Source organism: Cervus canadensis, chromosome 3 (genome assembly GCF_019320065.1).
Source record: "Cervus canadensis isolate Bull #8, Minnesota chromosome 3, ASM1932006v1, whole genome shotgun sequence".
Lineage (NCBI taxonomy): Eukaryota > Metazoa > Chordata > Mammalia > Artiodactyla > Cervidae > Cervus > Cervus canadensis.
This window is the reverse complement of record NC_057388.1, coordinates 94061090-94075442: the sequence shown is the minus strand read 5'-3', so window position 1 is coordinate 94075442 and position 14353 is coordinate 94061090. Positions and strand designations below refer to the sequence as shown.

Genomic DNA, 14353 nt, shown 5'->3' with positions numbered 1-14353 from the left:
ACTGTACTCACACGCTGCAGGTGGGTTACCTACCCAAGTAATGATGGTAGATGTCAGCTGCAGAAAAGCAATCAACCCATCCTGCTCCTTCTGGGTGATACCGCGTGAAGGCAGGTGGCGGTACTGGACACTATCTGCGCTCGGAAGATCCTTCCGGAGGTGCTCGTGGTAAAGCATCAAGGAGTGAAAGAAATGTTCCCAGGAAACAGGACTGCCACCTGCTCCCTGGATATTTTCAACTGGAAAGAAACACAGCACAGAATTTCCTTTCAAAATTGTCTAAGTACTTGCTTGGAAATGGAGGGAGAAAATAAACATAAAACAATAATTTTGTTTGCCTTTGTCCTAGATATGCTGTGTGTTAGAAGTCCTCTGTAAACTAGAACTCTGGATTAATTTTTCTCTGGGACTAAGACTGGGTGGTGCCCATGCAAGTACAAAGGTAAATTACTTTGGATGTCAGTTGCCCTGCCCTTCGTGTGTGCTCCGTCATGGCCAATGCTTGGCAACCCCATGGACTGCAGCCCACCAGGCTCCTCTGTCCATGGGATTTCCCAGGCAAGAATACTACAGTGGATTGCCATTTCCTCTAGGGGATCTTCCTGATCCAGGGATCGAACCCACATCTTCTGCATCTCCTGCATCTCCTGCATTGGGAGGCAGATTCTTTACTGCTGAGTCACCTAGGAAGCCCTGGATGTCAGTTACCTACTTCGAATCCAGGACATTTCTCCATGTTGTCATGTAACTATTCAGGGCTGCTTTTCCCATGAGCAGTTCCCAAATGTTGAGCTTAAATTAAATTTCCAAAGAGAGAGATAACTACAATCATGATTTGCAGATTACAGTACTCTATTACATACTAAGCACTGAGAGTAAAAGCCTAGCAGACAAGACAAAGAAGCCTTAACAAAATGGTCAAAACTCCAGTCTTAGAGTCAGGCAGATCTCAATTACCAATCATGGGTTGCCTATGCATTGTGACCTTAAATTACTTCACTTTGCTAAACCTGTTTCTTCAAATGTAAAAATGAAAGTAATCTACCTGACAGATGTTTAATAAATATTTCTTTCTCTTCCCTTTTGCACTATCTTTGGTGTGGTTGGTGGCTTAGTCGCTAAGTCGTGTCCTACTCTTGCGACCCCATGGGCTGCAGCCCACCAGGCTCCTCTGTCCCTGGGATTCTCCAGGCAAGAATACTGAGTGGGTTGCCATTTCCTTCTCCAGGAGATCTCCCCAACCCAAGAATGGAACCCCGGTCTCCTGTACTGCTGGCAGATTCTTTACCTACTGAATGAGGGATGCACACATTTTTTTTTTTATATAACCAGACTCAAATCTGAAAATTAAATGCTGAAACTGGGAAAAAGTTGAGAGAAAAACTAAGAACAGAAATTGAGAAAACAAGGACATCCGAAGAGAAACTAGAAAAATCAAACTTATGTGGCAAGGGTACATATCCTGCTTTGAACACCGGAAGTGTTCTTGAAAATGCATATTAACCCTCATTTCTTAAACTGTACTGTATTTTATAAAGCAAATGGTAACACTCTCCCCTCTTTGAGACCATAATCAAAGCATCATCATACATAGAGCCAGCAGTGTGCTTTTCTGTTATAAATATAATGTATACGCCCAGTAGAACCCAGCACAAATTACCAATATGCTTTAACAGGTAGAAGAATACTGAATGTCATGACAAACATAGAAAACATCTAGATTTTTCTTACCATGACTGCTCCCATTGACTTTGAGCAGGCTGAAACAGTAGTGGGCACACTGGGGCCCATTGGCCAATCCCTGCAGCATCTTCAAGTAAGGAATATAAATAGTTGGAGGCAACAGGTCGCCCATTTGCCTAACAAACTTTGACAAGACAACCTGAAATACGGAAAAGCCAACAGTTTACATAAAGCATAGCTTAACTTTAAGCCAACATGAACTAGCCAATGTAGACTACATATGAACCAAAACTAAGTACTCTTATTTAACTTCCCCCAAGACAAAATAATCTTGTATTCTATTTATGAAAAACTGCATTTCCAAGTTTATCATTAGTAATTTAATGGAACTACAGAATATCTTTGTGAACCCAACGTACATTGTTTAAAAACAACTAAATATCACAAATACAAGACTACTCATATTCTAAATATGTAAAACAATTGAAGAATTTACTCAGCTAAAATTAACCAGCAAATTCAAAGACACACTTAGAACCCAGAGTTCCTAAACCCCAGTAAAACTGAATACGAAGATCTAGGAACCTGGAAGAATTTTTGATCGTAACCTAAACATACTGTTTTATCTTCTTGCTGATACATGTTTCTATACTCCTGTTCTCTAGGTTCACTTCTTAGGTTTCTCTTTTCTCCTGCTTAAGCCTTAAATCTATTATCAACAACTAAATATATTACTTAGACTAATTAGTTGGAACTCTGAACCAGAAATGTTACAGATCTCTGGAAATTTTTGTTAAATCTGTTGGGTTTAACAATGATCTTATGATCATATAGAAAAATATCCTTATTTTCAAGAGATATTAACCAATGAGAGATGAAAAGGTCATGCTGCCTATAATTTACTTTAAAATAAACTCAGCAAAAAAAAAAGCAATAGAAATAACAAGAGCAGAAGTAAATACGGCAAGATGTTAACAGCTATTAAATTAAGATACTGGGTGTTCGCTATAATTATTCTCCCATGTTTGAAAATCTTCATAATGGAAATTATTTTAATCTCTAAAAAATTTTAATAAATCCTTCCCTGAAATATATTTTTTAAGTGAGGAAAAAAGTGAAACAATAAATGTAAGAAATACAGTTTAAAAAAGGGGGTCTTGACCTTTGACTGTTAGCACAAATCAAAATTATAGTACATGGCATGAAACCATTTAAAATAGAAAATCCCAAAAGAATGAAGACAGATATGGTAATCCCTCTGATTGGTTAATGCATAACATATTTTAAAAGTTAATACAGAATAGAAAATGAACTTTTTCCTACACTATCTACTGACTCATAGGCATTTTGGCATTAATTATAACTTCTAAGCCTTTTTTCTTTAGTATTTGTACCTCTCCTATCTTACCCAACTTGCTAAGAAAGATGGATATTTGTTGTTATGCCTATAGAGGACAGAATAAGCTAATAAATATTAGTTTTAATTAGTCACTTATTTAGTCACACACTTATTTAGCGACTCACAAAGAAACTAGACACTTTCCTACATCTAATGATTCAATACATAGCTAGCATCTAATACAAGGCTGACTGGATAAACTTTGAAATGATCAGATCAATTTAACAGTTTCCATTTCCTTAAATAAGTATAAACACCTAAAGTTTACAAGTGTTCATTTTGCATGAACAGCAGTAACATGAGGAAAATACCATTCTTCATGTTTTTATGATTTCCAAGGTAAAAAGCAGGAAAATCAAGAGCTCACCTGGCGTTGAGGGGGTCGTTGGTGAGCCACCCCAAGATAAGAACCCAGGATAGTGGAAGTCTGAAGAGGCTCTGATGGACACCAGTATTCCAGCGCAAGTTCTAAATTGAAAGGATTCTTTTTATATAGCTCACCGATCTGCAAAGTGTAAAAAAAACTATGTGAAAATGTCTGTAACTAAAAAACTACTTTTAAATAAGTTACATTTTATTGAATTCACCTGTATGTTTAAGATATTAGGCCTGAAACTTTCCAAAGTTAGGGGAAAAAGATCTGAAATTTTCCAAAGTTAGGGGAAAAGTAACAGAGAGAGGGAGATGATGATCCAATATAACAACTTACCAAGAGCATTAAGTGTTCCAGATCCCTTCTAAGTGAAATGGGGGGATCATTCCCCATCTGCATACTCATGTGAATCATTCGAGCATCTTCATCTGCCCGATTCCTCAACTGCTTCACCTATGAAATTTATTACAGGCAATTCATATGTAAATTTATTATATGTGCTAATAATAATGAAACAGAAAATCAGGTAACTAAGTTATTACATAAAAGAAAAATAGTTTAAATATCAACTCCACTTTAGTCATGGAAATGAATATACCAGCAATTTTATTACAATATTATTATCTATGATTTCTAAGATCTTAAAACTCAATGCAATTCCCATTATAGATAATTTTAACTATAGTGTTTCTCAATTACTGACATTTTGGGCAGGACACTTCTTCACTGGTTGAATGATTCTGAACATTACAGGATATTTAGCATTCCTAGTACTATTTAGTAACTACCAATACCAGAGTCAATATTAACAGGCAAAACTAGCCTCCTAAATATTCACTAAACAGTGTACTTGTAAATAACCCATCAATCAAAAAAGTCTCAAGGAAAATAAAAAAATACATTAAGTTGACTAATAACAAAAACATAAAAATTTGATCAAGTTAAAGCAGTAATTACGATAAATTTATAACACTAAATGCTTGTATTAGGAAAAAAATAAAGGTTTCAAATCAATAATTTAACCTTCCGCTGTTAGAAACTGAAATGAAAGGGCAAATTAAAACCCAAGCAGAGAGAAAGAAAATAATAAAAGCTGAAATCAGTAACAGTGAAAGAAAACTTAAGAAAATCAACGAAGCCAAAAGCTGGCTCATTGGAAAGATCAATAAGACTGATAAACTTCTAGCCTAGTTAATTAAGAAAAAAAGGAGAAAACACAAATTACCAATATTAGGGATGAAAAAAGAAACATCACTACAGATCATATAGACATAAAAAGTATACTATTAGGAATAACTTTATGCTATCAATTTGATAAGTGGAATGAAATAGAAAAATCCACTGAAGACAAAAAGCATCAAAGCTTATCCAAGAAAAAATAGATAACCTAAAAACAGTATTATATTAACAAAATTACAGTGTCCTGATGTGTGAATAAGTTCATTGCTTACCCTATTCAAACCATGTATGATTTTGTTTATTCAAACTCCTCTCAGTCTTCATCCTTCCAGATGACCATTATCTTTCCATATTAAGAGTCCCTTCTAGACTAATAACTAGAAAAAGTTAAAGCCTTAACCTTTTCTAAAGCTTCATTTCCACAAATATAAAATGAAAAAATTTCTACTCAAAATTTCTAGCATGTTACTCTATCATGTCCTTCAAGGCTGATGAGGTCTGAAGTTATCTGTTAAATACTCCTTGACTATTCTAGTCTAAGTGAGCTATCCTTAACCTAAAAAAATACACAGCAATTTACTCTCTACACCTTCGTTTACTTCCTGTTACTATCTATATTTCTCTGTGTGTATGTTATTTCTCCAACTAGACTATATATACATTCTTTGCTGGCAGGGAATGAGTCTCCTACTTATTTGTCTTCTTCACAATTCCTAGCATAGTTACCTGGAACACAGCTGAAACTCAATGAACACTTGATTCATTATAGCGTGAGTAAGCAGTTAACTCTTTGTTTGCTGCCACTCCAGGTATTTTTTCCACTTGACTTGTATTTTTTAAGATGTATCATATCAGAACTCCATATCGGGTGTTTCCTCATGCAAGCTTGCACACACACACACACACACAGAGCAGTTTTATAGGACTTTACTCTCTCTTTTACTTCCTGCCACCACTTCTTTGGCACAAAATGGCACACAGAAATATGCTATGAAGGAACTGTCTGAAATGGCTCTAAGAATCCCTTTCTGCAACAAAGCTATAGCTCCAGCACTTTATTTAAATATAACCTCATGCTAGAGATAGGCAGGGCCCCTGAGCCCTATTATTAAAAAACAAAAAAAAAATTAAAAAGAAAAACTAACCTTTGCATTAGTTTCTTAAACCCATTACCTGTATCTATGTGGAGGTCCATTTACACACTATAATTAAGTGTTTAAACAATTATCTATAAAACTGAAGATTCTCCACTATGCATCTTACTAATCATGTATAAAAAGCATTAAATAAGGCAACCTTAACACTGATTCCTCAGGATAGCACAGAGTTAATAATTTTCTCCCCACAGAAGCATTTTCACTTGCTTCCTACTTTCTCATTATAAACCACTCTCAATGTCAAATATTACTTCCTTTTAGTTTGTTCTCAGTTAATAAGTCTTTTATTATCTTCTACCACTCTTACTCACCCTACGTTATTACACTTACCTTCATTGGCATAAGTGCCAAGAAATCTGTAATGAGATTGTGGATTCTACGAATATAAAATTCCTCCTGATAGAAGTTTTCTGACACCACTACAGATTCAGTGAGGAACAGGAAAACGTTGTCAGCAATTGCAAGCTCTGCCATTGCTTCATCTGCTTCTGTGAATTCAGCCAGAGCTAGAAATGTATTTAGAAAAATAGCACATGGAGGAAAAGTTACTAGATTATAATACTTCATAATATTCTCCTGACAGTTCAAAATTCAGATCTCTTCTCAACCCTTCGTCTGTGTATATTTTGAGTTACACACAAAATAAGACAGTGTGTAACTGTAATTGACTAATAAACCCCAAAGAACTACCAAAAAAGTGCATTAGAAAACCATCTGCTCTTCACAGTAACATTAAGAGTGATAAAAATAAATAAATAAATACTTAACAGATGTATGATGTAACACAAATGTAGTCAGAAAGCTATTATCAAAATATTAACAAGTTTAAATGATGCTAAGGCTTTAATCTCAATGAAATGAACTGGATCATTCAGCAAAAGTCTTCAGTCAACAAGTGAAAATCAAAAACATGGCCACTTAAGCAACTCTATTAATCTGGTAAACAAGTAGCAAAAACGGAAAAACTAAATAAATCTTAACCTAAAGACAAAGTGGTCTATTTGTAATATTTTTAGCTTTGTACTTGGAAAACTTTAAACAGATAAGTGAAAAAAGAGAAAACAAGTATAATGAACCTCCACATCCCCTACAATAGCTACAATATTAACCATTTACGATTAACTTTATATCATTTAGATCGCCATGCATTCTTCCTCTCCACTTAGACTGAAGCAAATACCAGACAATTTAACACTATACTTCTAAGTATACAACTCAAAATGGCACTTTAAAAAAAAGGAAAAAAACCACATATGTAATGCCATTAGTATTTTGCTACATAACTCAATATCAAAACTCCAGTCAGTGGTTAAATTTACAACTGTCCCATAAATGTTATGAAAGATTTTAGTTTTGTCTTTTTGCTTCTTCTCTTTAGGGCAAGTTGTTTGTTAGAATCTGTATCCAAATAAGGTCTACACACTGCAATTAACTGATATATCTGTAGGCTCCTCTTACATCTTTTTCATTTTCCTCTTGCCCTTTATTCTGCTGAAAAAAACTATGTCTTATACTGTAGCATTTTCCACCATGTGGGTTAGCATTGCATCCCAGTAATATAGTTACTATATTCCTTTTCCTCTGGTTACACTAAATATTGCTAAGTTTGATCTTGAGCAGCTTAATTAATTACATTCCATTTTTTCAGTAAAAGTATATCATGGGTGATGCTGCATCCTTCCATCAAAAACTACATTGCTGTTCAGTTCTTTTAAACTTTAAATATAAAACTGCTAGGTAATTTTGTGGTAATCTGGCTTTGGAAAATAAATGTTAAATAGCTTATTCTGTTTCACTGTCATAGAGACCAAATATAATCTGCTACTTAAGGTACATTTTCAATGCCTTGGAATAGATATAAACCAGGATATTCTTAACCAGAGGAAAAGAGATTGGTTGGTTTTTTTCTTTTTTTGTTTATGTGCTGTTTGGCATTTTGAAATAAAGCCTGTATATCTACCCATATTATACAAATTCCTTGAGAACAAAATAGTTTCTTAATTATTTGTTATTACTACTATTAATAATTACTGAAATGGTTAATTAAACATATAATAACAATGATAATTAGTTCCAAGTCTTCACTTGAATTCAGAAATACTAGAATTAAGAACTACTTTTTAAAGACTACTTAGGTAATAAAGTACACTAATACCGTAATGTAAAATGAGTTTTAATGTCTCAAAACAATATACAAAAATTTTAGAGTTTAATAAAACTCAAAATACACTTTTATAAAATAATGTAATAAACACATTTGATAAAATTTACAGAAGTCTATAATAAAGAGTAGAAAGCAATTTTTCAAAATTCAGATCTTGGTAAAATTTGTCTGGATTATTTCAAGAAACGACCATTTCTGCAATATAAGATAATTTATTCATTTTTTCTAGTAATTTTTAAAATACAAATTAACAGAAAAAAATTTGTATTCAAAATGTTCATTATAATACCTCTAATTTCAAAGATTATGAAAGGATATGAGCATGCAAAACCAAAGAGATTGAGTAGCCAAAGATCTAGCATTTGAAACCAGGTCCAGATTTCTAGACTATTCTTATCTACTATTCAGTAGTGAGGTACAGCATATTCTATGTGCCTCCCAAGATTAGGGCAATGGTACAGTAATTTACAGTATATGAATATAATTAACTATCACATAGCTACTTAAAAGCACATAGGGTCATTTTATGCCCAAAAAGTACTGAAATAAGACTCATAAATGAAGAGGCATAGTTAAAAAACAGAATTTGTACATGAATGTAAATGTCTAATTAGCCTTTTATCAGCTTTAATATAAAAAACACTCAGCCAAAGAAAACTGTGTAACACAAAAAAAGCTTTTCACAGCCCACTTGGGAACAGCATGAGACTAGTGAACAAAATGTTCTGGAATCACACAATTTATAAGATACTGGAATCTGCTGACACTATAAAACTAGAAAACTGACGTGAATGCAGTCACTCACTCGTTTCCCACTTCTGCAACTCCACGGACTGTAGCCCTCCCACCAGCCTCCTCTGTCCCTGGGATTCTCTAGGCAAGAATACTGGAGTGGGTTGCCATTTCCTCCTCCAGGGGATCTTCCCAACCCATGAAAAACCCACGTCTCCTGTGTCTCCTGCACTGACAAGCAGATTCTTTACCACTGTGCCACCTGGGAAGCCCATGGACTGTAAATCTTAATAAAACCTTTCCAAATTTACCATAAAAACCTACAGAAGTGACAATTTCAGGGGCTTCAAATGACAACAAGTTTATTTCTCATCCTGTTACAGTAAACCACTAGTATGATGATAATTACATGAACACACATGGCAGAAAAGGATATGCTACAGTAGAAAACATTGTTAGAAGTCAGAATTCCACATCCATTACTGACTGAACCAAATACCTCCTAATACATTGCATTTTTAATACTAGTTTTTAATCTGACACAATGTGAGAAAAATATGTCTATGAACAAACCCAAGAAGAAAAAGTTAAAAAATATATATATATGTTACACTGTCATTTTCAAATTTCAAACTCTTAAAAAAAAAGAAGCTAAAAGAGAATTATCACTAGCTACAAGAAAGAGAAAAAAATTTTTGAACAGTTTCTGAGAGACAAGAAAAAAAGGAAAAGATTCATTCATCACAACTCTAAGCATCTTCCTAGGCTCATGTTTAGACATGTCAAATGTCACACCTTTTCTGAAATATTATAAAAAGCAGATACGTCGTTTCTCACAAGAAAATGACCTACAATCAGTTTACCTGTCACATCGGGCAGCTGAGATATCCCTCTCAAGGCCAGGGCCCAGGCAAGTCTCACTGTGGCTTGCAGCCCTGGCAGTTTCCAAGGCTGTGAGTCTTGAAGGCGAGAGTGAATTGTTGCAATGTATTGCCTCTCTGTCAACAGTGGAAGTTGGTGAATCATATCTGAAAACAAAAATAGACACTGTACCAAAAAGCAGAGAAAATTTCCACTTTTGATGTGTAGGAATGATATCTAAGAATAAGAAAGTCAGAGAATTCCTGTAAAAAAAGACTAATTAAACATGAATCTTAGAAATAAGAACACTATTGTAACAACTGTACACAAACTAAAAATGAAAGAAATGACAATAACCCTAAATTTTAGTTTCACTACTTGCAGTGATTTTTTGGTAAATGTTCTATTAACAAATTTGAAAAAAGTTAAACAGCCAGTCATTTTTTTCTGTGCACAAATTCCAAAATATAAACCAATATTAAAGACTAAAGAAAGATACTTTTACGAGATTAAATAACAGCCTGAATTTAAAATATTAAAAAGAAAACCCTGACCATAACAAAGCATGCCAACTGCAAGCATGCATCTAGTCTGATTATAACATAAATGAAACAACCAAATAATTAAGGTATTTTCAATTATACTATGGTACTTTGAAAAAGCACAAGATCCCAAATAAATCTAAAATAGGGGGTAACATCACTGATCACCTACGAATTTTATTTAACTTCATTGTTTTCTTATATTTTGTTTTGATGTCATTCTGTGAATAACCAGTTCAGTGGTTCCAACCTTAAACCAGGAAAAACACTTTCTTTAATTTTCTGTATTATTAAAGTTTATATCTGCTATTATACATGAATTAGTAATTCACTTCTCCCGTTAACAAAGATATTCAGAAAGATCAGCAAGTAATTAAGACGAGATAATCAAAATAAGTACCCTAAATGAATACCAAACCTATGAAACTTCCCAGGCATTCATTCTATTTAGCATTTCAAAGTTTCAGCTTACAAACTTCCATTAACACAGCCAACATCCACTTAATTCTGTGCTTCATCTCATTCAATACAGGAAATCTGACCAAAGCATTAACTGGCAGCATTCCTATGAGTAGCACAGGTCAATGGACATGAGTCTGAGCAAGCTCCAGGAGATGGTGAAGGACAGGGGAGCCGGGCGTGCTGCAGTCCATGGGGTCGCAAAGAGTCGGACACGACAGAGCAACTCAACAATGCAATAATATAGCACAGGTGCTGCTTGTGATGTGACATGATGTGTCACCTGACAATTTGACTGGAGGTACGGGATAGCTGTGTTTTAAATAAGCCTTTCCTAACGGCTAAGGATGATCTCCAAAGACGAATGGGAAACCTCTGTTCTCTTCACATATCTAATGAAAGCAAACTGGGATGATACAATCAAAAGCGGACAGGGGAAAACTGTTGGAATAATTATAAATATTTATGACATTAAATGGGCTTCCCAGGTGGTGCTAGTGGTAAAGAACCTGCCTGCCAAGGCAGAAGACATAAGAGAAGCAGGTTCAATCCCTGGGTTGGGAAGATCCCCTGGAGGGCATGGCAACCCACTCCAGTATTCTTGCCTAGAGAATCCCATGGACGGAGGAGCCTGGCAGTCAAAAGGGTCACAAAGAGTCAGACATGACTGAAGTGACTTAGCACGCATGCATGACATTAAATAGCAGTAATCTTCCTTTGTGAGAATCATTTTTAAGATCCTCAGCTCTAAGCAATAACTGTTTATAAGGTTTTTGTTTAAGTTGTTTAGTCGCGAAGTCACATCTGACTTTTTGTGACCCCATGGACTGTAGCCTGCCAAGCTCCTCTCTCCATGGGATTTCCCAGGCAAGAATACTAGAGTGGGTTGCCATTTCCTTCTCCAGGGGATCTTCCCAACCCAGGGATCAAACGTGTATCTCCTGCATTGCCAAATGGATTCTTTACTGCCGAGCCACCAGAGAAGCCTGTTTACAAGGTTAGCAAGAGAAATTCTACCTACTTCACAGAAAACAACATCAAAGATGACATGTTACTAAAATTTATAGTCATCCCCCCTTAGAATGAAAGGTTTAAAATGTGAATAAATAAAAAACAAGCAAATTCAGTTCAGTTCAGTTCAGTCACTCAGTTGTGTCCGACTCTTTGCGACCCCATGAATCGCAGCACGCCAGGCCTCCCAGAGTTTACTCAACATCACCAACTCCCAGAGTTTACTCAAACTCATGTCCATCGAGTCGGTGATGCCATCCAGTCATCTCATCCTCTGTCGTCCCCTTCTCCTCCTGCCCCCAATCCCTCCCAGCATCAGGGTCCTTTCCAATGAGTCAACTCTTCGCATAAGGTGGCCAAAGTATGTATGCATAATTCAAAAACATTGCAAATCCTTTAGCCACTTTCCCATTTCAAAATCCCAAACGATAAAAGAAACATCTAACAGGGTTGAAATTACTTTCAAAATGTGATCTTATATCTAAATATCCAAATATGGATGAATTACACACAGAGGAATAAAATATACAATTTATAGTCTAGCTGTTCGAATGTCACCATTCTTAAATGTCATCTCCACAATTAAACCTGATTTTTTTTAAATAAATGTATTAGTGGATACAAAGTTCACTACCATCACGTTCCTCTGTGCTTTCTTCTATAAAGCTGCTATCGAAGCAGTACAAAAGCGCCATAAGAAGAGCCAGGTTCACTGCATCCAACGAGCCATTGGCCTCAACCGTCACTCTTTCCAAATGTCCAATAAGGAGGAGAGTGTCATCTTTGCCTAAAGGTGACTGGCAAGCCCAGGCGAAAAGGCTTTCCGCCAGAGACTGCCTGCACTCCTTGATGAGATCTGAAACCTAGAAATAAAGGTGAAGGTGAATGATTATCATTATAAATGAATTACTATGAAGCCTGATCTTATTCCAAAGTGTCAACTATCTATTATAAAGGTGAACTAAATAAATGTATCTGAATCCATAAGTGACCCTAAAATCTCAACTCTGCAATTCTGAACAAATCCTAACTCCAGTTTCCTCTACAGGATAACCAATTTCTTAAAGGCCTCATTCTAGAAAAAGTGCTAGCATGGCACATAGTGACTAGAAAGAGGCTGAAACAAGTGCAAGTCAATTTCATGAACTGACCACACTTCACCATGTTATAATTTTCCTACGCATGTATTAGAAGAATGTTATAGCTGACATGACTTTTCTGCCTTCAAGATTTGACACAGACAACTGTGAACCGACACACTGAACACTTACCTCTTTTCGATGTTTTTCACTGCCCAAACCTCTCTCACGCTGCAGTTTCTCAAACTCATTGTTAACATCAATCTGTGACACCAGAGTAAGAACTTTGTAAGTCAATCCTTGCTCCATCAGCTCATCAGTAAACCGTGTTGTCATGGAAACCAGCTCCGGACTGTGATAAAAAATCAAGTTACAATGAACTATAGTGTTTAAACTTCCTCATCACATGGATATAGCAAATACTCTTTTGACAATAATGTTGGGTAACTGGAAACAAGCACGATGAGTTATAATCTAGCTCTTTTCATTCTTTTCAGATCACTGTGTTTCAGTAAACTTCTAACCATAAATAATTGAGTAATATTTCATTTGTAAATGAAATAAAGCAGATTTAAACTGTTGTGTTATTCCCAGCACAATAAGGGAGGGTTTATTACTCAACTTACTATACACTTTACTTCAATTATACATACAAAAGAGAAAGTTTTGTTTCTAAAATTGTAATTCTTCAAGCAATTTCTATTTAAGCCCTGAAATACTAGCATGCAAACAGACCTGAGTTCAAGGGTCCATGTCTTTCCTCGTCGGGACTGTATCAAGGCTTTCAGGGAATTTGCAATGCATCGCTTTCCATCCCAGTATAAAAGAACAGCTACTAATCCTCTGGTGAGGCCAGGAAAATGTGGCTGTTGGTGCTCTCCTAGAAAAGGAAGTTGAGAAATAATTTAGTAAGTTAACATGTATGTTTTTAGGCTGTGACATAAATCATGATACCAATGCTCAGTTCAAAGACATTATGAAATCCCAGGGTTTAAGGGGACAAGCCAGGCTTCAGCAATAAGTGAACCGTGAACTTCCAGATGTTCACGCTGGTTTTAGGAAAGGCAGAGGAACCAGAGATCAAATTGCCAATATCCGCTGGATCATCGAAAAAGCAAGAGAGTTTCAGAAAAACATCTATTTCTGCTTTATTGACTATGCCAAAGCCTTCAACTGTGTGAATCACAATAAACTGTGGAAAATTCTGAAAGAGATGGGAATACCAGACCACCTGACCTGCCTCCTGAGAAACCTATATGCAGGTCAGGAAGCAACAGTTAGAACAGTTAGAACTGGACATGGGCCAACAGACTGGTTCCAAATAGGGAAAGGAGTACGTCAAGGCTGTATATTGTCACCCTGCTTATTTAACTTATATGCAGAGTACATCATGAGAAATGCTGGGCTGGAGGAAGCACAAGCTGGAATCAAGATTGCCGGAAGAAATATCAATAACCTCAGGTATGCAGATGACACCACCCTTATAGCAGGAAGTGAAGAGGAACTAAAAAGCCTCTTGATGAAAGTGAAAGAGGAGAGTGAAAAAGTTGGCTTAAAGCTTAATATTCAGAAAACTAAGATCATGGCATCTGGTCCCATCATCTCATGGGAAATAGGTGGGGAGACAGTGGACACAGCATCAGACTTAATTTTTTTGGGCTCCAAAATCACTGCAGATGGTGACTGCAGCCATGAAATTAAAAGACGCTTACTC

At 35.8% G+C, this 14353-nt stretch overlaps 1 protein-coding gene and 1 long non-coding RNA gene across 2 annotated transcripts in view; one reads left to right on the top strand and one right to left on the bottom strand.

Moving 5' to 3' along the window:
• Positions 1-10750, top strand: part of LOC122438682 — a 68822-nt gene extending 58072 nt beyond the window's left edge. The window contains exon 3 of the long non-coding RNA XR_006268607.1: positions 10623-10750. This is a non-coding gene — a long non-coding RNA (uncharacterized LOC122438682). The remainder of the gene's footprint in view (positions 1-10622) is intronic.
• The window catches only part of NUP205 (nucleoporin 205), an 80632-nt gene that overhangs the window by 55232 nt on the left and 11047 nt on the right, over positions 1-14353 (bottom strand). The window contains exons 4-12 of the mRNA XM_043463795.1: positions 13375-13519; positions 12832-12991; positions 12195-12423; positions 9551-9715; positions 6122-6297; positions 3792-3908; positions 3450-3587; positions 1732-1882; positions 34-239 (exon numbers count right to left, since the gene is read on the bottom strand). Of these exons, the coding sequence (XP_043319730.1) occupies positions 34-239; positions 1732-1882; positions 3450-3587; positions 3792-3908; positions 6122-6297; positions 9551-9715; positions 12195-12423; positions 12832-12991; positions 13375-13519 (1487 nt within the window). The remainder of the gene's footprint in view (positions 1-33; positions 240-1731; positions 1883-3449; positions 3588-3791; positions 3909-6121; positions 6298-9550; positions 9716-12194; positions 12424-12831; positions 12992-13374; positions 13520-14353) is intronic.